The 21060-nt window shown below is 43.2% G+C and overlaps 2 protein-coding genes across 9 annotated transcripts in view; one reads left to right on the forward strand and one right to left on the reverse strand.

Annotated features, from left to right (window-relative positions):
* Positions 1 to 2568, forward strand: part of ADCY7 (adenylate cyclase 7) — a 54279-nt gene extending 51711 nt beyond the window's left edge. For all 5 annotated transcript variants that reach the window (XM_088027359.1, XM_088027360.1, XM_088027357.1 and 2 more), the window contains one exon: positions 37 to 2568. In XM_088027359.1, the coding sequence (XP_087883485.1) occupies positions 37 to 183 (147 nt within the window). In that variant the 3' untranslated portion in view covers positions 184 to 2568. The remainder of the gene's footprint in view (positions 1 to 36) is intronic.
* Positions 2569 to 3538: 970 nt separating this feature from the next.
* The window catches only part of BRD7 (bromodomain containing 7), a 41484-nt gene continuing 23962 nt past the window's right edge, over positions 3539 to 21060 (reverse strand). The window contains exons 6-17 of one of the 4 annotated variants that reach the window (XM_028096356.2): positions 19269 to 19379; positions 14709 to 14893; positions 13395 to 13518; positions 12690 to 12765; positions 10497 to 10604; positions 9989 to 10124; positions 9400 to 9535; positions 7569 to 7625; positions 5364 to 5478; positions 4959 to 5102; positions 4293 to 4436; positions 3539 to 3962 (exon numbers count right to left, since the gene is read on the reverse strand). In XM_028096356.2, coding sequence (XP_027952157.1) covers positions 3907 to 3962; positions 4293 to 4436; positions 4959 to 5102; positions 5364 to 5478; positions 7569 to 7625; positions 9400 to 9535; positions 9989 to 10124; positions 10497 to 10604; positions 12690 to 12765; positions 13395 to 13518; positions 14709 to 14893; positions 19269 to 19379 — 1392 coding nt within the window. In that variant the 3' untranslated portion in view covers positions 3539 to 3906. The remainder of the gene's footprint in view (positions 3963 to 4292; positions 4437 to 4958; positions 5103 to 5363; positions 5479 to 7568; positions 7626 to 9399; positions 9536 to 9988; positions 10125 to 10496; positions 10605 to 12689; positions 12766 to 13394; positions 13519 to 14708; positions 14894 to 19268; positions 19380 to 21060) is intronic. The other 3 variants (XM_028096357.2, XM_028096358.2, XM_028096360.2) reach the window with 3 other exon arrangements.

Genomic DNA, 21060 nt, shown 5'->3' on the forward strand with positions numbered 1-21060 from the left:
TCCTGCTTCCCAGGACTGTCGGCCTTTTCTTTTCAGGTTACTGAAGAGACATGCACCATCCTCCAGGGACTAGGTTATTCTTGCGAGTGCCGGGGACTGATCAACGTCAAAGGCAAAGGCGAGCTGAGGACTTACTTTGTCTGTACAGACACTGCCAAGTTCCAAGGGTTGGGACTCAACTGAGGGCTTCTGGTAGGTGCAGAACATGCTGGAAGCGGATTTCCTTCCCTGAGACAAGCCAAGGGGAGCACTCAGCCCCACGCCAGTCACAAAGGCATTCCAAGGGTTTGGTCGTCACTACTCCTGCAGATGGCTATGCGTAGCTTCCTCGGATTTGTGCTACAGGATTTCTGGGAACATGCATCAGACCCTCGCCTGAGGCGACCACGGAGCCTTGCCACCCACAGGTAGCCAGGACCTCTGTGCCATCGGAGTCTGCACCGCAGCCTCTAGACAGCGTGGACAGGCTCCCTCATGAGGCTCAGCTGCTCAGTCCCCTTGCTGCTGTGGCGATCTCGGAGCATGAGCCGTACATACCCTGCCTGGCCTGTGAGCTGCACACGCAGGCCCGGTCTTTTCTAGGTACGGAACTAGGACGAGTTGTCCGGGATGGGCTGGGTACTCCTTTTTGCCCCAGCGGATCAGCCACAGGATTCTGCATTGCTCACACAGGCATTCTGGCAAACAGAGCTGAAAAGGCCGTTTTCAATCTGTGGTTTCACACAGTAGGGAGGAAAAACCACAGCGGACATTTGCTACCTCTTGTCATCTCTAGCGTGTGTATGTTTTAAATGGCTATACGATTGGTGGAGGTTTTATCCTTTTTAGTGACTTCTTAGATGCTAGACAAAGTCTCTTCCCTCCAGCGTACTGTCTTTTTAACCACTGACACCGAAGGAGAACCTACTGTCCGGTGTCCGTTTCTGTGTCGGCTCAGCCGGGGGTGGTTGGGCCTGGAGTGTGGCTCACGGCAAGAAGGCAGGCGGTGGCGTGGCTCAGGAAATGAGGCACCACCTCCTAGCCCCTCCCCGACTGCTCCCCCATGTGTGGGGCTCTCCCCTGCAGTCTTCCGCTAAATCTTAGCTTCTGTGGTGGAAAGGAATGGAATCTGTGCAGACAGGACACAGACAACCTGTAGCACTTCCTTCCTTTAGTCCTCACACCTAACTTGAGCTTCAAAATGAAAAGCTTCTGCTCCACATGAGTGCGCAAAGAGGTTCCCGTATGTGGGAAGCCAGCCCGCTCGGAAATGCTGGGCTGGTCTTGCTCTGAACCGCATGAATCAAGGCAAGTGCGAAACGCCAGGTTCGCGAGATGTGTCTCACAGAGCTTCAGTTCTCAAAAGACTCAGAAGTCAGCTTGAGTTGTATTTCCAGGTGAGAAGGAACCAAACTGCCTATTCCTTTTTCTGGATCAGCTTTGCTGCCTCATCACCAGAGTGCGCGCCCAGGGTTTCTCACACAGCTGCATTTCACTGCAGAGCAGGGATTCCCAGCTCGGGGTCCTCTGGGAGCCCCCAGCCATTACAGGAAATCTTGCGTATGGGAAGCTTCAAAAGCGGACACAGGGTTGCAGCCAAGGGCAGGGAGGACTGAAGCTGAACCCGCTGTCTGCTCAGGCCACGTCTGGGGCTTATCAGCCTGAGAAGGGGCTTATCTCGTTTGCCCAGTGAAGCCAGATGTGCTAGTGGCTGAGGCTTGCGTGTCACTGGGAGAGAGATGAATGAATTACAGGAACTTGCTGTACAAAGGAATTTTACGGCAAAAATGCTGTTAAGGGGTAACCTCACTTAAAAACTGCTTTTCTGCACCAACTTTTCACATAAAGGGCTGGTTTCGGGTGAGTGCTACACTGCGACCCGGACAGGTAAATCGGCAGCGACCAGGGCCTCTCGGCAGGGCTCTCCTCGGAGGTCAGGAAGGTTCTGTCACGGATACAATACCGGACACACCTAGGCATGCTGGGTCTCTCTGAGGTGGGCCTACTTCTACTCTCGCAATATTAAATTACTTTTTTCCTCCCGCAACAGAAATCCAGTCCTTTTTATTTCCAATTCAAGCACGGTGCTCCGATAAGCACATTTTTGGAAGTTTTGAGTTTCTGATGTGCCGACTATTGTGTGGAACGGACCCTAAAAGGCACCTGCAGTCACATTTGCTTAGTGTGTTTTCCAGGGGCCAGGCCCCTTCCTCACAGGTGTCATTCTGTTTTATGAGAGGACAAGTATCTTTTCTAACACTGACCTTTCCTAGGGGTCATGGGCCGGCGTGAAGGGGGCCTCCCCGACTCTAGTGAAAGTCACACCTGACATTTTCTGGTTTACTCATTAAAATTAAGAAAAGAAGATCATTAACCACTGTGTACATGGTGTATATAATAGGTCATGTCCAAAAACAGGTTTTGAGAGGGTACATCCAAATAACCAGGAATTACTCTGTATACTGAATATTTATAGATCTGTAACATTTGTTTCAAAATGTTATACTTCATTTTTATAAAGTACCAGTGTTTCTACTTTGTTCAGCCTTTCATATATTAAATCAGCAATTTGGAAAAAAATGTCCTAAAGTGTTTTGAATTTCAGTTTTCTTGGTCTATTTAAGAAAATCACTGCCTGAATTATAATCGGAAGATTAAACTCTAAAAAGACTTGAAATACATAACTGAACAATTTTGAAGTTCTTTTGGCATATGATTTTTAGTAGGTTTTTAAGAATGGGTCGTCGTGGAGAATCAGTTTTCCTTCACCCCACTTGTTCTTGCTAAATGTTCGTTTTCAAAGTCAGGGAAATAAAAAGGCTCCCAGCCGGGGGGGGGGGGCGGGGGAGAGGAAAGGGGGTCTCTCTTACAAGGGCTCTGCATAACCCAAGCAAGGTTTCCTGAAGCAGGCTGCTGCGTGGTGCCTGGTTATGGAAGAGGACCTCATGTCTCCTGGTCTCCTACTCCATTATCTGCTCAAGCAACCGACCTTTGTAGTTCAGATAAAATTAGAGGACTCTCAGTTCAGGGGACATGCTGAGGCAGAAGTGGCCCGGGAGAAACAGTGAACAGAAACGTAAATTTTCCTTTAAGTTCTGTGATTCCCTTTCTTATCTGGCTTCTCCTTTTACTGTAGTTCTAAGTGACCCTCTCAAAAATGGAAAAAATAAACCAAACAGGACCACCAGATAGGTTAGTACTATGAAACTCCTGGTGTGATTTTGGGGGGTTGGGGGAGAGAGAGGGTGGCATAGGGGAGGTACCTCGTCACCTCATCCTTCTATAGGAGGACATCATTCCCATCAGGTATGCAGGGGACATACACTTAAGAATTTTAGAATCTACTAGTATTTGTTTTCATGGTATAACGATGGAAAATCTCACCGGATGGGGATTTTAGAGAAGAGTCTGAGCTCCGGTCCCGTGTGTGCCCTAAGGAAGTGGCCCTGTCATTCCGACTCACCGTGCCCAGGCCCACTCCGGATGGCAACAGGTCAGAGTCCCTCCTAGTCCTTCCTCACGAGGCCCTTCTTTGAATAAATCATCTAAGTCGGAACTCTTTGGTTATAATTTCTTTAATGAGGAGTTCTGACAAATGTAGTAAAACGAGGGAGTTCAATTATTTGGGGGACTTGCTGCTTTTAACGAAGGGTCCTGAAAAGGCTGTTTTATTTCCTAAGTGTTTCTCTATCACTTCAGCGCTGGGGAAAGGTCAGGGAGCAACTCAGCTGACAGCACAACACAGCTCATAGTCCCAGGCTCAGCTTTATTACCTAATACAAGTCCAATCTCTGGAACATTAAAATTAATTGTTCCAAAGTTTAATTAAAAACACAATTTACAAATATTTAGTATCTTCTGAAAAGCATTTCCAAGTTAAGAATGAAAAAAATATGTACAGAATATATAATGAAATACCAGTGAGCTTCAAATCCCATTGGGTCCACACTCGGCAACATCAGTCTTTTTCGGTTCTTCAAAATCTGAAAGGAAAAGTTATGGCCTCATTCAGCACTTTTTCCCTTTTAATTAAAAGGTAAAGGTATCATCCAGAAGAATAAGTGCTGACAGCCCTTCTTTACCATGTTCAAGGTTAAAGACTAGATATACCACTAGGGTATCATTGTAGGGTTTTTTTTGCAAATGTGTCAAATCTTTATTTCCTTTACGTCTTGTCTAAAGAATTAATAAAAAGTTTATACAATACCAACACGCAGAGACAAAAATCTTTCCAATATTACTTGAGGGCAGAGGACTGATGTTCCTTTAACTCACAACAGTCCTCCATCCTCCCAGACACACAGGGCATGTACCTTCCGTTAAATCTACAAAGTTGTTTTCCACGATGGGGGAGGGGATGGAAATCCCCATTGCTTTTCGAACTCCGTATGTGCTGACAATGTCGCCTGGAGTGACTTGCTGCGCAAGTTCTTTCAGATTGTTGGTTACCTGTTCAGCTAGGGAAAAGAAAACAGTTCTAGGTGTTAAAACGTGGTTCCTTTACATAATAATAAACAAAACCCAAAAGAGCAATAGGAAGTTGACCCTGGAACACCAGGGGTTGGAGCTGTGCTGGTCCGCAGAAGATACACAGATTTTTTTTTTTTTTTTTTGTGGATAAATACAGGACTGTAAACCTATTCTCTTCATTTTTAATATTTTCTTTAGCTTTACTGTAAGAAACAGTATGTAATACATGTGATGTACAAAATACATGTTAGTTGACTGTTTGTAGGTAAGGCTTCCAGTCAACAGAAGGCTATTACAGTAAAGTTTGGGGGGAGTCAAAAATTACACGTGGATTTTCAACTGCGTGGGGTGGGGGAGGAGGGAGGTCAGTCGGCACCCCCAACCCCCACATTGTTCAAAAAAGAAACCATCCATGGTTCACTTCAGCTCTGCTGACAGTAGTACCACTTCTCAGAAGGTTCTCCCTTTAAGTATCCCCCGATTCTCCTCTTACCGGAGGCGTAACATACCGAGATGCATTTCCCTGTAAGAGGGACCCAAGAGACAGATCATGTTGGGAGGGGGTCTGGTGCTCAGGCGCTCGTTCTGGGCTTCCTGGAGCTCTCGGAGCAATCTGGTGGTCTCATCAAGTTTCCTCTGGAACATTTCAGCTTCTGTGTGGTACGAACAAAAACACACTAAAGAAAACATGAACACACTTATGTTTGATCTTGTGCAGTAAAGTGAGTCCTATGCTCTGGGGTTTTGCTATTTATTGGCTAGTCTTCTCTCCTCAATGAAATTAATACCAGAGACATGCTTTACTCTTCACGGAAGCACGGCCAGCCAAGATCTTCCTGTGGTGAACGGCTATGTCAAACTGGACTAATGTGACATTAAATCATTGACTGCCCGGGATATGAAGTGACACTCACCTTCAGAGTCAAAAACTTCAACAGGAGCACCAAAATTTGTTACTGCTTTCAGTGCTGTGAGCCGGTCCTGATTACTGGAATCTAAACGGCCTGCTGGCTCTATTTCGGTAATCTGCTTTAAAAAAAAAAGCAATTATTTGGGCTTGCTAGAATGAGAAATCATTAAGATGGTCTGTGTTTACAGGCCAAGTTATTCCACCTATTTACTTTGGAGTTACAATTTTGATACCTACAAAACCGTCTTCCCAGAATACTTGCAAAGTGCCATTCCCCAATCCGGGCCAAACACTATCCACAAATGCATACTTTCCGTTCCTGAAATGATGTGTCTTACGAAACACCCATCCTTTGTTCCATCTGGCAGCTACTCCAAAGATGAAAGGAACGAGAGCCTTGGTACTGCCTATGGCACGAAGAGCTTCTGGTTGACTGGGACAATGCCTCTTGTTTCCAAGAGCAATCTGGTGGTCTCATCAAGTTTCCTCTGGGACTCACAGGCCATGCTTTGGCCCCCAGTGTGGATGCTTCCACTCCCACAGTAGAGTTCGAGCATGAGATACTTCCTGGGTCACCTCCTGGCCCCAAAGCCAGGCTGTCAGTATTACATGGGAGAAACAAAATCCTAAAATGGGTGGAGTTGTATTTTTGGAATGACAAGACTCAGAGTTTCCATAACCTCAACACTGCTTTTGAGGAAGAAATGAGCCCAGATAACAAACCACCAGAAATCAATGGTTTCATTTAGATGCTGGGGCATGACATTATAGATGTTTATGTGAACCCCCGATCTCTCTACCTACTTATGGCTAAGAGCGTGTGGGGAGAAACTCTCAGTATATACTTATGGCTTGCCATCTGCGGAGCCCCCACCACCCTACTTTTTACCCAGCCTCCTTTCCCATTCTCAAGATTTCTTGCGTTCCTGCCCCCTCACTAAGCACATGACCTTGCTGGGGCCTCATTCCTTGCAAACATGGTTCTGTGGGTACCATTCACACCTACATCTATCCTTCCTTGAGCTCATCTTCAAGTTCTCCTTCCCCTCCGTTACTGGGCTCACATCTGTCTGCCCTCACGTCCCTGCTTCCTCCACTCATTTAGCTCTCTGCCGCCTACCCCTGTCGCCATCATTTTGCTGACCCCGCTCTGATGAAGGTTACAAATGACAGCCTCCACTCTCCTCTCGCTGGGGTCCTTCCTGCATGTCCTTCTTTTCGTGGTTTTTCTACCTCACCTACTGGGCTTCTCCAAGGTTCTGTCCTTCAGCCTTTACCCAGTGTTCTCTCTGGACAATCTCGTTCACTTGAATGACTATAGTGAAACACTCCCTTTACACCAACAACTTCCAGACCTGCACACCTGCAACCCAGATCTGGGAATCCCCCGCCACCCCAACAACGTCCCCAGTCACCCCCGTGTGGGACGCCGAGTACAGCTTCTCTTCCTGCTGGAGGGGAGCCCCTTTCCCCACACTGTGATGGGAGCTCATGATGCCACGAGCTACCTCATGCACCAGGTCCTGTGGACCTGACTTCTACTGTACTGGTCTTTACTGTCTATCTTTAGCCCCTTCCTCTGTGTTGCCACGCTCGTCAGCGTTTTGTTCAGACAAGCCCCAGAGCTCTTTGGGTCCCCTCCTCCAGCCCCTCTCCCCTCGTTTCCTCAGAGCTTCCTGTCTTCTGGGGTAAAATCTCAGCTTCTCGGCACTTCCTGCAGCCTCTGTGTCATCAGGGCCTCACCCATGCAGGCCTCCCCACCTCCCCTCCTCCGCCCAGGCACCCCACGCTCACACGTCGACTGCGCTCTCCGCACACGGGCCCCGTCCATGCATGTCTGCTTCTGTGACTATACATACAGTTTCGGCCCACTTCCCACCGCCTGCTGGGAGAATGTCTCTTTATCTTTCCCGGCCCAGCTGGCCCAGCACGCACTCTGTGAGGGCCGCCTTGGCCATGCAGAGCAGCTGGCCTCTGCAACCCGTGTTCCTACAATGTGTGCACTTACGCTGTGCGGTCCCGGGGCTGGCCTCCAGGCTCCCATGCTTGCGTGCTGCCCTAGCTGCTGCCCCGCCCCCCACACGCAGAGACTGCTTTATTTACGGAGATACGCAATAAATAATGCTCTTTTAAAACAAAGCTTTATCACTTAGGCCTTTTAGCTTATCCTCCATTTAAATACTTTTTATGAAGAATAAAATATAATCACCTCCATTTCTTTTGCTGGGTCAAGGATCCTTGTCTGGCCTTCATCTTCAGGTGATGGCTAGAAGTATAAAGACAAACAGCTTTTTATTAAAAAATATATTAAAGAGGTAAATATCAAGGAAAATAAAAAAAATATTAGGAGCTTCAAGGCAAAGAATAAGAATATGGATTACTGGAATTTTTTTAAACCTAAAACAAATTAGATATAATAAGTGGCATTTTTTTTAAAAAAGATTTTATTTATTCATTTGACAGCAAGAGAGAGATGGTGAGAGCAGGAACACAAGCAGGGGAGTGGGAGAGGGAGAAGCAAGCTTCCCAGAGCGGGGAGCCCGATGCGGGGCTTCATCCCAGGACGCTGGGATCATGACCTGAGCCGAAGACAGACGCTTAATGACTGACCCACCCAGGCGCCCCAATAAGTGGCATTTTGAGAGTATTTGAGAGTCAAGAGTACCTATTACTGGTAACTCCAAGAATGATCTTTCTGTTCCTGAGCAAAAAGCTATATATATATATATGTGTGTGTGTGTGTGTGTGTGTATATATATATATATATATATGAATGAAGGTATCTGGTAAATAGCAGAGAAATACCTACTAAATGGAGTCGGTTTTCAACAACAGGAAAATCTGTGGCAGGGAGAAAATAGGAGGCACTCTAGGGACTAATTTGCATTAAGAGAGCAATATTCTCGGATAGCAGAGGATTACTGTAAAATATTCAAACGCTATGGAGAATGTGAAAGCTTCCCATAATCCTAGCCGTCAGAGATCACACATACCTAAACAACAGGCAAATGTATCATGCCCCAAAATCAATGATGATGTGATCTTTTTTTTTGAAAGGTTGTATTATGATTTTTTAACCAATTCCCAATTTTTTAAAATTATAAACAAGGCATCCTTATATACAACTTTTTTTAATTTTCTAAGATATAGTCTGAGAACTGCTGGATCAATGGACAGAGAAACTTTAGATCTGAAATCTACTGCCCTACCAACCAAATGAAAGCTATTCAATTTTAGCTCAAGACAATTAATTCAGATTGTTGGGACGGTCAAAGGAAAAATATTTCTGAACAGATGAGCAGTGGCATGTTTTTTAGGTCACATGAGGAAAGCCGTTCCTGCGCAAAGCCTGCATGTACAGCAACTCTCACTGAATGTGAGGTGCTGACTCAGCACTGCTGAGAGTCACCCAGGGACTGGCAGCCACATGCGGCAGAGGACAAGGTGGCGGCGGCCACAGCCCTCAGGAAGAGCTAGGACCCCCAGAGACACAGGGTTCTTCTAACTGTGGTGACAAGGACATTCTGGAGCTGGACTCTCTTCTACTTATCAGGAGGAACATTTTCTGGTTCTAATCTTGGAGCCGAGGGTGTGAATTATTCCAGATGAACTATGTCCGACTGGACTGGAGACAGGTTACAAGTGTTAATAACAGAGCAAAGCGGAAGCTTTTTTCCTTGTGGTCCCATCACTGTGTTCTTACTGAGTAATAAAGAAAAGAACATTCTCTATCATTTTAGTCAATTCAGTTCCAAGCCAGTGGAACTTCCTTTTTTGTTAGGGTACACAGCACCAGCTGACTTCTGAGTCGTCAACCCCATTCTGATTCCTACATTCCCAAGATTGGGAGATAATGACAGTCTCCTGGCCCTCACAGACCCTGGTAGCTGACTTACCCGTTTCCGTTCATTGTCCTCCACCCACGGTCCCCGCCCAAGCCGGCCTGGCTTTTCAGGGGAATGCAGCTCAGCTGTCACCCTGGTGACTCCCATGGTTTCATAACACTGAGTGACTAATACTAAGAGCCAATAATGAATTACCCGTTTCTTTAGCAGCCTTCTTACCATCTCCAACTCTTGCAGGGTTCTAGAATGGCCTCCTTTTGTTAAAACATCCAGTAAACTGTCTGCCATCACATAGGGATAATCCTGGCACGTGGCCAAAAACTCATGGATGCTGAAAGAGAGTTGGGAAAGTCACTTCCATATAAATCACCTCCGTCGGCTGAATCTTCCTATCCCAGCCAACTGTTTCTGTCAGACGCGCCTTAATTTACACGCCATGGTGTAAAAATTCCCGTCTAGGTACAACACCCTATTTATAGATTTACCTTTATCATCTTGAGCGAACTAAACAATATCAAGAACACAGTGACATGAAATGCCCCTTGGGGAAACCTTCCAAGAGAAATAAGACTCTCTCAATGACGGAGGCTCCAGGGCTCAGTCCTGGACTTACTCCTGCTCTCTGCTTCCTCCCTAAGGTGACCTTATTCACCTCAGGACTTACATGTGGACTAAGAGTCTCAAGGTTACACCTCCGGTTCGGACCACACCCCTTGGATATACACGGGTCTATCAGTGTTTCAGAAGAACGTGGCATTCCGGATATGAAGAACTGGTCATTTACCTGAAATCACTGGGAAGATCAGAGTCTTCCCCGTAGGCTGAATAGATCAGATCCGAATCGTCCTTGCTGATATTTGCAAATGTGGAGTCATAATGTGGAGCATAAGAACTGTAGGGTCCGTAGTTCAAGTATAACACTGTGGACAGAAATCAAATACTACAGTACTGTTCTTTCACTTGCATGTCAATCTAATTTGTTTTATTAAAGATCATTCCCTTCTAATTTTATTACCTCACTGACTGGTGTAACAAATCCAAGGTAGCTACTTCCCCTCCCGGATCCTTGGGAAGTCACAACTCAAGTGACTTTTTCCCCACAAAGGGGAGACAGAGGAAAGAAAGCACAAAACTCATTTTGAATACTAACAGCTGATTTTTCAGTTTCTTCCGAAGTTAATAAAACAGCTGATTCATGTTGCCAAACTACCACCAAGAGAGTTAAAGAAATGGTAATTATGCTTTTCTACCCCCCTAACTGCTGGAGCGAGGAGAGAAACATGAAGCCTTACCTGGAGTGACTTTGTTCCTTTTGTCTTCTTTGAACCCCTGCAAAGTATTCACTCCAGACTGAAGCCTTCCAGTTGTCATTCCCAGTCTCACAGGGCAGTAACCTGGTTCTGAAACAAGAGTGGGCCTGGTGTGGGAGGTGCACGTGATAAGGAGCCCTGGGGGCGCTCTGTGGGCTGTCTGCACGCACACTGCTTCATGGCGTCTACGTGACTCTGTCCAGGAGCCTGGGTGGCCCTTCGTACACCCATCTTTCACCTACGATAATCTCGGCAAGGGAGGAATGTAGCCAGGACCTGAATCTGGTCCTTTTCATTATGCTCTACTGTTTCTTATAATTCTTTATAATCACGTCGCATTTTGCTTAAAAAAAATTAAGGATTTAAAGGTTGAAACTATTTTGATGGAAGTAAACCAGTAGAAAAGGTTAGCAAAAGACTAAGGAAAAACACCTGATTAAAGACAAGAACTCATAATCTATTCAGGAAAAACTGGTATCTACGAGGCATGCTATTCCACCCTGGAACAGAGGCTGCGGCCACAGGTGCCCATGGTGATAAACTGAAAGCACTAGTAAGGAAGGTGGCACACCTAAAATGGGTCTTCTCTCCCTCTCAGCAAGCAGTCTGGAATTTGGCAGGAAGAAGCAGCTGAGAAACAACAGGGGCAAAGCCTGCACCTTACACCAGGATGCTGGCTCTTCGGGGGCTGCTGCCACGTGCGGAGCCAGCTGGGCCTGGGCCACGTTGACCCTGCCTCCAGGAGCCAGAAATGCAAGGCAGCAGAGCAAGGGCAGACAGACCGCTGGACACAAAGAAAGGGGCAGATCTTAAGGTGTCCCCTAAATTGTTAGTTGCATCTCCTTCCCACCAAATTTCCACCAGAGCTGTACTAGAAAGCACATGTTCTCAGTCTGGCAGCACTTCCTTTGATCCAAGACCATATAAACTTCTACTATGAAAAGTTCACATAAAAGCAAAAAGTGAGTTGTTTTTTTTTTCTTCTCCCCCCAAGACAGCACCAGTTCCACTTCTAAGTGAAGGAACTCCACCGGCGTTTTGAGAGCGGAGTGCAACGCACGAAGACACTAAGAGGCTCCCCGGTTAGCCCTCAAATGCATCTGGCTCTTCCCGGCTGCTTCGATGTCTCGTACCCCCAGGCCCTCACCCTCACTCACTTTTTTGGGACCAACCTAAGCATCACCTTGCTAAGGAATAAGGAAGCCTTCTCTGGCCCCCAGACACTAGACGGGTCCCTTCTGTTGTGTCCTGTCACAGCTGCCCTCTTCAAGGCAGACGAATGGCAGCTCTTCACGCAGTGACTGGCGTTCGTGCCTCCACTCCCCACCCACAGACAAAAGGGGAAGGGACGCATGCCTCCTGGTCTGTCCCCTATGACACACCGCGCTCCACTTCCAGCTCCCAGGCCTTGCCCGCAGCAAAATGCTAAGTCCTGGAGACTGTTCCCCGAAGTGTCATCATTCGTCTCCGTATGCCCAATGCTCGCTCTCGTAACGGCGGCAGGAAAATGGGTATTTACAAAATAACATTCTCACCTTTGCTTATCCTGACACATGATTCCCTCCCCTTCAGATGAATGACAAAAAGTTCTTTTTCTTACATCAAATTTCAAACTATTCCCTATACTATCGCCATTAAAATACCATCTGAGAAAATAAAAATACGACCGGGGTTCTAAAGCCATGCCTCCGAACCTTTGCCAACTTTCTACCAGCCACAGTGGAAGATGTGGTGTCATCAGGCATGTTATTCCATGACTACTAAGGTACTACAGGGTATATATATTTGCTCTATTCACTGAAATTTAGAAAGCCAGTCAAATTTATTATGTTGTAATAAGAGGGTTTTGCGATACCTCCTGAAATAACGGAGCATCCATACATAGTCTCTTAGAGCCAGGGCTAGAAATTACATCATTTTTTGGCTTTGATGGTGGGTCTGGTATTCCAAGGACTTTGTATTTTAAAGAACAGTGGATCTCTATAGTACCTGCTTTAAGACGAGGTAAAGCCGGGCTAGCTATTAGCACAAAATACACAATGTCTAGCCAAGTTCTCTGGGGATGACGATACAGCTGGATTGCTCAGTATCACGCCTGCTGTTTTAAAATGTTCACCCGGGCTACTGCTCGTTGCCAAACAGCAAGTTCATGCACATTCTGATCTGTGAACTTACCTCCTACAATGGGATCCACAGGATGGAGAAGCCCCAACGTTGTTGTTCCATCTGGTTTTCTCCTTTCAAATTCACACTGCAATGACCCAAAGTATTCAAATGTGGTAAACCGTTTTATATTTACCACATTCACATGCAAGTACACGTACGTATAAATATATCTCTCTCATACTAGAAAGCCTTAAATTTAGCCAAACCAATATTATGAGTTGCTACTGTTACACTTGGATACTGACTTTCCCACCTCGCTCCATACACACAAGGGCTAACAGGCTGCAGAAATGAAGGTTAGGGAAACCTCAGGCTGGTAAAGAGCTGTGCGGGGCCTTCGGGCCCCTCCGTTCTACCCACTCTATTAAAAAAGGAAGATACTGGAGATCAGGGGAGGGGAGTGACCTGTCGAAAGTCACATATTAATCCATTTGGTTTTAAAACCAATGTGCTAAACAATGATTTCAAGAGACCAGAGTATAAATGTTCATTTTCCAAGTTTAGAACACATTAACGTCACTAAAATCTAGTAACAGAGGAAAAGATTCATTATGTACTTTACAAATTTATTATTACAATTTTCTTCTCCGGGTGTTGTACTGAACCGCTCTTTGGCAGGTATGGTATGGGTTAAAAGTGCACAAGCAATCTGAAAACTGCAAGCCCCAGACAACCAGACAGTAAGTAGTGAAAAGAAAGAAAAAGCCCTGTCACCTGGCTATTAACAAGCCGCCTGGTCAGCTTTCCTCCAGATTCCTTAACGATGCGGTCAATCTGCTCCTGCTCTCTTTCTAAATTATTGCTCTTACATTTATCTTCAAGCATATCTTTGTCTTTCCTGAAAACATACATTAATACTAAGTAAAAAAAAAAAAGATAAGATAAAAACATTAAAATGAATTCCAAACAGGAGCACAACTCAATTGGAGGCATTTGCACTACGGTTGCCAAGCAGAGCTTTGTTCCTCGGGGGCCCGGCAGAGCCCGGAGCACATTCATAGCCAGGCCAACCCAACACCCTGCTTAGCTCTCGCCTTTGTGTGTCCAGAGCTATTTGTCTTGAGCATTTTTCTCGATACAGTCACACAAATGGACTCTACCTCAAACATATTTTGAAGGGGGAGGGACAGACCATTTTTTTAAAGTCCAGTTTCTAAATTTAAAATGAAATATATATGGGGGCGCCTGGGTGGCTCAGTCGTTACATGTCTGCCTTTGGCTCAGGTCATGATCCCAGGGTCCTGGGATCGAGCCCCACATCGGGCTCCCTGCTCCGCGAGAAGCCTGCTTCCCTCTCTCCCACTCCCCCCCGCGTGTGTTCCCTCTCTTGCTGTCTCCCTGTCAAATAAATAAAATCTTAAAAAAATACATTTGAATCATACAAATATTAGAAATACAATAAAAATATCACAAATTTACTCTCCCTGCCTTACACCAGCAGAAACCCAGCCTATTCACTAGAACCCTCTTCCAGAGTTGACAGTGAGATGCGGGGGGGGGGGCTCAGGGCTGCTTAGTGAGTCAGTGGTGTGACCAGGTGGCCACAGCTGGGTCCGGCCATGCCCGGGGCTGCCGGGGCGGGTGGGGGGAAACCAGTACTGAGTTATCGCTCCTACCACGTGATGTCTGGTGGAAAACACGCAACACCTCAGCAACAGCCCATCTGTTTAGGAAGTAGCTTCACCTATGAATTTACGGTTTCAACTCCTTTATGGAATGAGGTAACAACTACAGAGTTCTATTTCAATAAATTTCACTAATAAGTCCCTAAAGATAACTTATTGGTTTAACTACTTTCATAAGAATACACCTTCAGAACTGTTTTCTGAACTATGTTTAAACAATTCCATACAATGCTTTGTAGGAGAAGACGGGGATCGTATCACTGAAATGGACTTTCCTGCTGAAAACCAACCAACCACGGGTAGACCTCGACTTGTTCTTCTCAAGGCAGGCACTGAACCAGGATTTTTCCCCTTTACTGGTCTGAAAAAGATAGTTTAACTTAAATATTCCAAAGTTTTTTACTTTTTGTTTTCTTTATTGGGACTCTTGAAGGCTTGTGCTTCAGTATCTCCAGAGTCTTCCCTTTCTCTTGGCCAGCAGCCGCTGTCCTCCCCACTCTGCGAGGTGTCTGTTCGATCTTTCTGCTTTCGACTTTTTTGCAAGTCTGCCATGAATTCTATGCTCTGCTTCAGGCTCTGAATTCTCTCCTAAAAATATTCAAGAATAGTCTCATTGCATATTTGTCATTACTTTTTAAAGTGATGCATTTCTTTCTCACAATGTGAGTTTGCACTTACCCTGTCATTAACTAGGGAAGAAAAGCAATTAAATGTAATTATACCAAGAGAGTATGTTTGGGAACCAGGGCAATACAGTCTATTCCTTCAATTCAGATCATTTAATTTCCAACATAAGAGAATGCTTTTTAACTTGACTACATCATCAAAACATTCATAGAGGAGAAAAAAATGAATAAATACTAAGTATTCTTTGCAGTACTAACTTTAAAAAGGAGAATTTAGTTTAATAGCATGTTTAAATTTTATATTTAACAGAATGGCTTATCTTTTGAAATTTAAGAATTATCAGGTGTTTCAAAAGCTAGAGGATGTGAACATGTGAAGTACCCTTATACTCTGGTATCCCAGGATAACCACTGAGGACGCTGGCATTTTTCTCTGTGTGAAAACAACATGCTTCCAGGAGAATAAAAGGTTGCTAGCACAGTTTCTTTCCCAGAAAGCATAATGTTCTTACCAAAGAAGTCTTGTTTCTATTTCGTGAAACATGTACTTAATTTTCCACTGCATTGATATGCTGTGAAATTTTCTTTGTGGTTAAGGGCTTGAGGTTTCTGGAGGCACATTTGTTTCTAGTGACTTCTGCTTTTTAACTCTGAGCACTGTCACTGGATAAAATATGGAGTGCAGTCTCCTTAGGGCTGCATGGCAACACCAGGGAAGACTTTTGCAGAATAAAAGAAACTGAGAACTGAAAAGGACCAGAAGTTATTCAAATAAGAACAACATAGCCCAGAAATGCTAAATGCCTCACCTAAGGTCACAGAACCAGTGATGAAGGCCAGGGCTCTGGGGTCCCATGAGGCACCCTGTCTCATCACACTGCTGAATTAGCAATGCAGACTGTGAGAGCCTCCAGAACGCGGACCTGCTATTTTTACTGATCTTTTATTTTAAGGTAGTCTTAAAACTATCCAAGTAACATATTTCATTGTAGACAAAGATTTGGGTAGAGGAGAAAATACAAACCTTGTTAATTTATCATTATGTCAGTATTTATCTAAGCACTGCACATATTAGCTAATTAGAATTATACTGAATATTTGGTAACATGAATTTTTTTCATTAATAAATTACAATCATTTCCCCTCTGTATCATTAAATACTCTTTAAAATGTTTTTAATAAGTGTATAGTATTTTATCCTGTGTACCATGGTCTAATTAACATTCCACTATTGGACATTTAGATTATTTCCAAGTTTCCTCTATTACAAATAAAAGTCTCATGAACATCACTATAACTAAATCTAAGAATCTCTCTTTAGAATAAATTCCCAAAAGTGATACTGTATGTTAACTATATTGAAAAAGAAAAAAAAATTCCTAGAAGTGGAAACCCTAGGTCATCAGGCTTTTGATATTTACTGCCAAACTGCTCTCCAGAAAAATTTTATCAATGTATACATCAGTGTTCGAAAGTTTCTCTGAATCCTTATCAAACTCAACAGTATTTAAAAAAATTTGCCGATTTTTAAAAAAGTCTTATTTTAATACATACTTAAAAAATATTAACGAGTATGATTATCTCTGGAACTTTTTATTGGCCATTTGTGTTTTCCCTTGTGTACGTCACTTAGGTAATTCCTTAGCCAGCTCTACCTCTAGTACCTAAATCAGAAGCTCGCTGCACACTGCAAGTATAAATGGTGTTAAATGAATGGGCTTAGATCATGAAGTTCTCAGTTATCTTTTTATTTCCACTCTAGAATTTTATAAAGTAGAACCTACGTTAAAAACATTTTGAAGTTTTTAAAAACACACACAAAATTAAAAGAATTAGAGAAATCTTCTAAATTTCAATACAAAACACTGGAAAAAGCTGAGTTTCATTTTACTTTGAAAGTTTTTTTTTTTTAAATAATTAAGATGTCTCCAAATCAGCATACTATTTATCAGTCCTCAATTCTACAACATTAAATGACTTAAAGGGCTTGACTCTGCCACAGCTAACACTCAGGTGCTTACACACGCATCAGGCACGGCTGCTGGGCTCCACAAGGTAAGGACTACCGCGGCTGAGCAAGGCTGCGCAGCCTGCCAAGGTCACTCGGCGTCTCGAGGGTGCAGCCAGGACCCGGACCTTGGTTCTAAAGCCCCTATGCTACAAACAGTAGTTTGCACTATTTTGTTTGTAGTATAATGCAGCATTCTAGTATTTATCTAGGAGATCAAAAAAGTTATTCGACTATGTCCGTTCTTTATAAAAATGTCTACTAATAGCCACTATTTGTGTGTAAATGAAAAATATGATAAATGACTGCTCTACAATCTTTATACTGAACATTCAAAACCAGTGATCTTTTAAAAAGACACCATTCATGGAAGGGTGTGCTGGGCTCCCTTGGGAGTACCGCTATCAGAAGAGTGAACTCAAGATGATCTAAATTTAAACATTTAAAAAATCACTGTTTTAAGGATCCCTCCCATTTAGGGTGGAGAGAACAGTCAACAGGAAGCTATAACACAGGATGGGTAGGGCTCCTCAACAGGAAGAGATCTGAAAAAAAGGAAGACAACAGAGAGAGAAAAGGGAAAGTGGAGAAGAAAGTTTATTTTCTGTGCTTCCAGCCAACCCACCCCCATTAAAATTCAAGAGATACTGGTATCGTTTGCATGTTATATTAACTACGTTATTTGAAAAAAAGAAAATAATGGTAAATCAAACTTGATAAATTTACTTGGGATACTGAAAATTCAACTTTCTCCCAAAAACTTAATGTACATATTTTGGAGTGACTAAGGACTACATTTGAGGGGGACTAAGGACTAAGGACTACATTTACTACTTTTATTTCAAATGTAATAACAAGCATTTGCAGATTTTTAAACCTGGACTATGGCTTGGGTCTAGATTCTGAGTCTTCCTGCAAAGAGTGGGATAAAACATTTTATAGTCCCCTTTCCTTTGTAGATTTTGCCAAAGATGGGTAACTGGTTTATGTTACAGTTTCTTACGTCTATAGGAAAGGGTAGGAACTGATGCTGTCTGAATATTAGGAGTGCAAGAATACTCATCAATCCAAATGTTTTTCTTTCCCCAGTTAAATGGATCTGAGAATCTCTTAGAGCCAAGCACACACTCAGACATCTGCACACCAAGACAATTCTTTAAATGTGAAACTGTGATACAGATGGTCACTGTAACAAGTGGGAAACTATGTGCATCTACCCATGACTCATTCCTACTCTCCTATAACTCCTCTGAGTCTGGGCTCAAGCTCTTCATTCTGATTTCTTTCTCATTCTTCCTGTCTTATACCCCCCTTGTCTCTTCTTCGCAAAATCCCTCTCCTGCCTTGCTCTCCTTTCTCGTAGTCTCCTGCCTGCTTAGCTCTTACTGAGAGCCAGCACCCTAATGCTGGCAATTATCTTGGGAGACTGCACTTTAAACCTTCTTTAAACCCCTTTAAACCATGTCTTCTCCAGACATGAGAACACCGAGGCCCAGCATGGTTCATGTCCTGCCCGAGGTCCACAAGTTAGAGCAAAGAGCTAAAACCAGAACTCCGACTTCCTGCCAGGATCACCTCAGTTAATTTCCCATCCTACTCAGAGCCATGAGTAAAACCTCAAAAGACACGACTTATCTTGTGAGCTCTCCTTTTCTCCCAGCAGGTGCACAGTGAGCCCCTCAATTCCCGCTCCGTCCCCCGCGCCATCAGCGGTTGTTCTGAGACGGCACATGTTCTTTTCTGCCACTAACCTCTCTTCTGAATAAACTGTCATGTTTATGCTGTCTCATGAAGCTTGATGATGGAAGTGTCCCTCCCACCTCAGCCACATTACTATGGTACCAGTTCTGGTCCTTCCAGGAGGAGTGCTCCTGTGGGGAGGTGGCAAAGAGCAGGGTACTGCTCACTGACATTTTCTTTCTTTGTCCTGGAAGGAGCTCCTGTGCTTCACCATCAGAGTCCATCCTTCAAAGGGAAGTAGAGAGCTTTCCCCCCAACAGGCCTCATAATTCATCTCATCAATCTTATCCTGGAAATCAGGGTGATGTTTCTTTCACAACAAATATAAATCCATCTGGTGACTAACCAATTCAACAGCCTCTAAATAAATAATTAGTAGCGAATGCCAATACTTAATTGTATCAATTCCAAATGAGAATTTCATGTTTTAATTTTCTTTATATGAGAACTTCTTTCATTTAATATTTCCTACTTTAATATAATCTGCCTATAAAACTAGTACTGTACTGGATCTCTATCACTCTAACCAAAAAACAAAGGTATACAGATTTTATAATAGTTACTATTTAAAACAAAGAATTTCCTTTACCTGGCTAAGAATTTTCATCCCTGAGTGCAATAGCTTCTTTGCAGCTTTATAATAAATGGTCTCGGGTTTGTTGTAAATCATAGCATTAGTACACATTAGTTTGAAGTTATCCTGCAGAGAGAATATTAAGGAGAAAAATGCATTTAAAACAACAAAGCACCTTCTTGTCCCTGTTTGATGAAATCATACAGGTCCTTGAAGAATTAAAAAAGATAAAACCAACAAAAAACCCTATCCTTTTATTTCACTGTTTACTAAACAACATTAAAGCAATTTAGTATGTTTTAAGACTCACTAACAAAAGCAGTACTAAGTTAATTTAAATTTTGTACTACATTCCTTTCCAAATTCTTACATTTTTTATAATGAACAACACAAACCCTTAGCTCCCAGGATGAAATTTTTAAATGAGTTTCTTCACATAATCTTACTGCACACAAAAAGAACTGGAAGAAAATACTTCTATTTAACAGAATAATATTTAAACTTTTTTTTTTTTTTTTAGAGAGCGAGAAAGCGAGCGAGAGTGGGTGAGGGGATAGATTAGGAGAATGGACAGAGGAGAGGGAGAGAAAATCTGAAGCAGGCTCCTCACCCAGCGCAGAGCCTGGCTTGATCTCATGACCCCAAGATCATGACCTGAGTCAAAATCAAGAGTTGGACCTTTAACTGACTGAGCTACCCAGACGGCCCTAGAATAATCTTAACTGAGTTCATCTAATTAAAAAATATTACTCCTAGTTTTAAAACAAACATCTTAAGTTTCCATTTATGAATTAAATAATTTCAAATCTTGATGAAAACTGTGACATGGCTAAATTATCACAATATTTTTTGGAAATTCAAATTGAGCAAAAAAGTTAAAATATTTACATTAATTTTAAGTGTTTGGATACTGTCATAAGCTAAATGTAATTTGCAGAATGCTACAAAATCATGCCAATGTGAAATAAACTATACAACCTCAAAGAGTTGGAACATGTAACCAAAGTAGCCAAATTATCAAAACTGTACTTTTGGGTTAAATTTCAAAGTACCTACGTATGCTGGAGAGCTCAATTCCACTGCATAGTTCCACGGTTAAGTAATTTTTTACATTGTATAAACGTGGCAGTGATTATGCCAAGGCCTGAGTTAAAATGGTAAAAATCCAACAAAAAAAAATTCCCCCTAAACAAATTCCTCCTCCATATCCAAAACAAATATTCAAACCCCACTATTTAATAAAAAGTGATGACAGCTTAGGACACTTAAATGGAATAGGCAGACTTAGTATTACCTGAAAGCATATGAGAAGACGGACTCGGGGGTCACAAGAAGTCTGGTATTAAACTTAAAGTGGATGAAGTACATGTGGATCCTTATCCCTGGTCTAGTCTCTAATCAGTAAGAATTTGCTAGGTCCTGGATATTTCAAAACATGATGAAAGCCATGCATCTACTCCTAAAGCATAAATACACACACCAGGTTGAACACAAACTTTTAAATGTCATTTTATCAGGTTCCCCTTTAAGGCTCATGTGTGGCTTCCATCCAGAGGACCCCAGGTTAACGGCCTTTGCTATAGATTTTCTGAAGAGCTTTCATTCCATTAGGAATTATTAAATATATATTTTGGGAAATAGAGGCAAGAGAGGAAGGACATCAGATGACTATTACTTATACCAAGGGACCAAGGGACCACTGGCCTCTAGTTGGCAAGAGAGTACTGGATTATTCCACCGATCTGATAAGACAATTTTTGGATTCCATGAATCTTAACTGTCAGGTGCTAGGCTTTATTGGACTTTG

The sequence above is a fragment of the Eumetopias jubatus genome, unplaced genomic scaffold, assembly GCF_037043125.1.
Source record: "Eumetopias jubatus isolate StellerSeaLion01/CBP00866 unplaced genomic scaffold, mEumJub1_p1.0 scaffold_10, whole genome shotgun sequence".
NCBI classification, from domain to species: domain Eukaryota; kingdom Metazoa; phylum Chordata; class Mammalia; order Carnivora; family Otariidae; genus Eumetopias; species Eumetopias jubatus.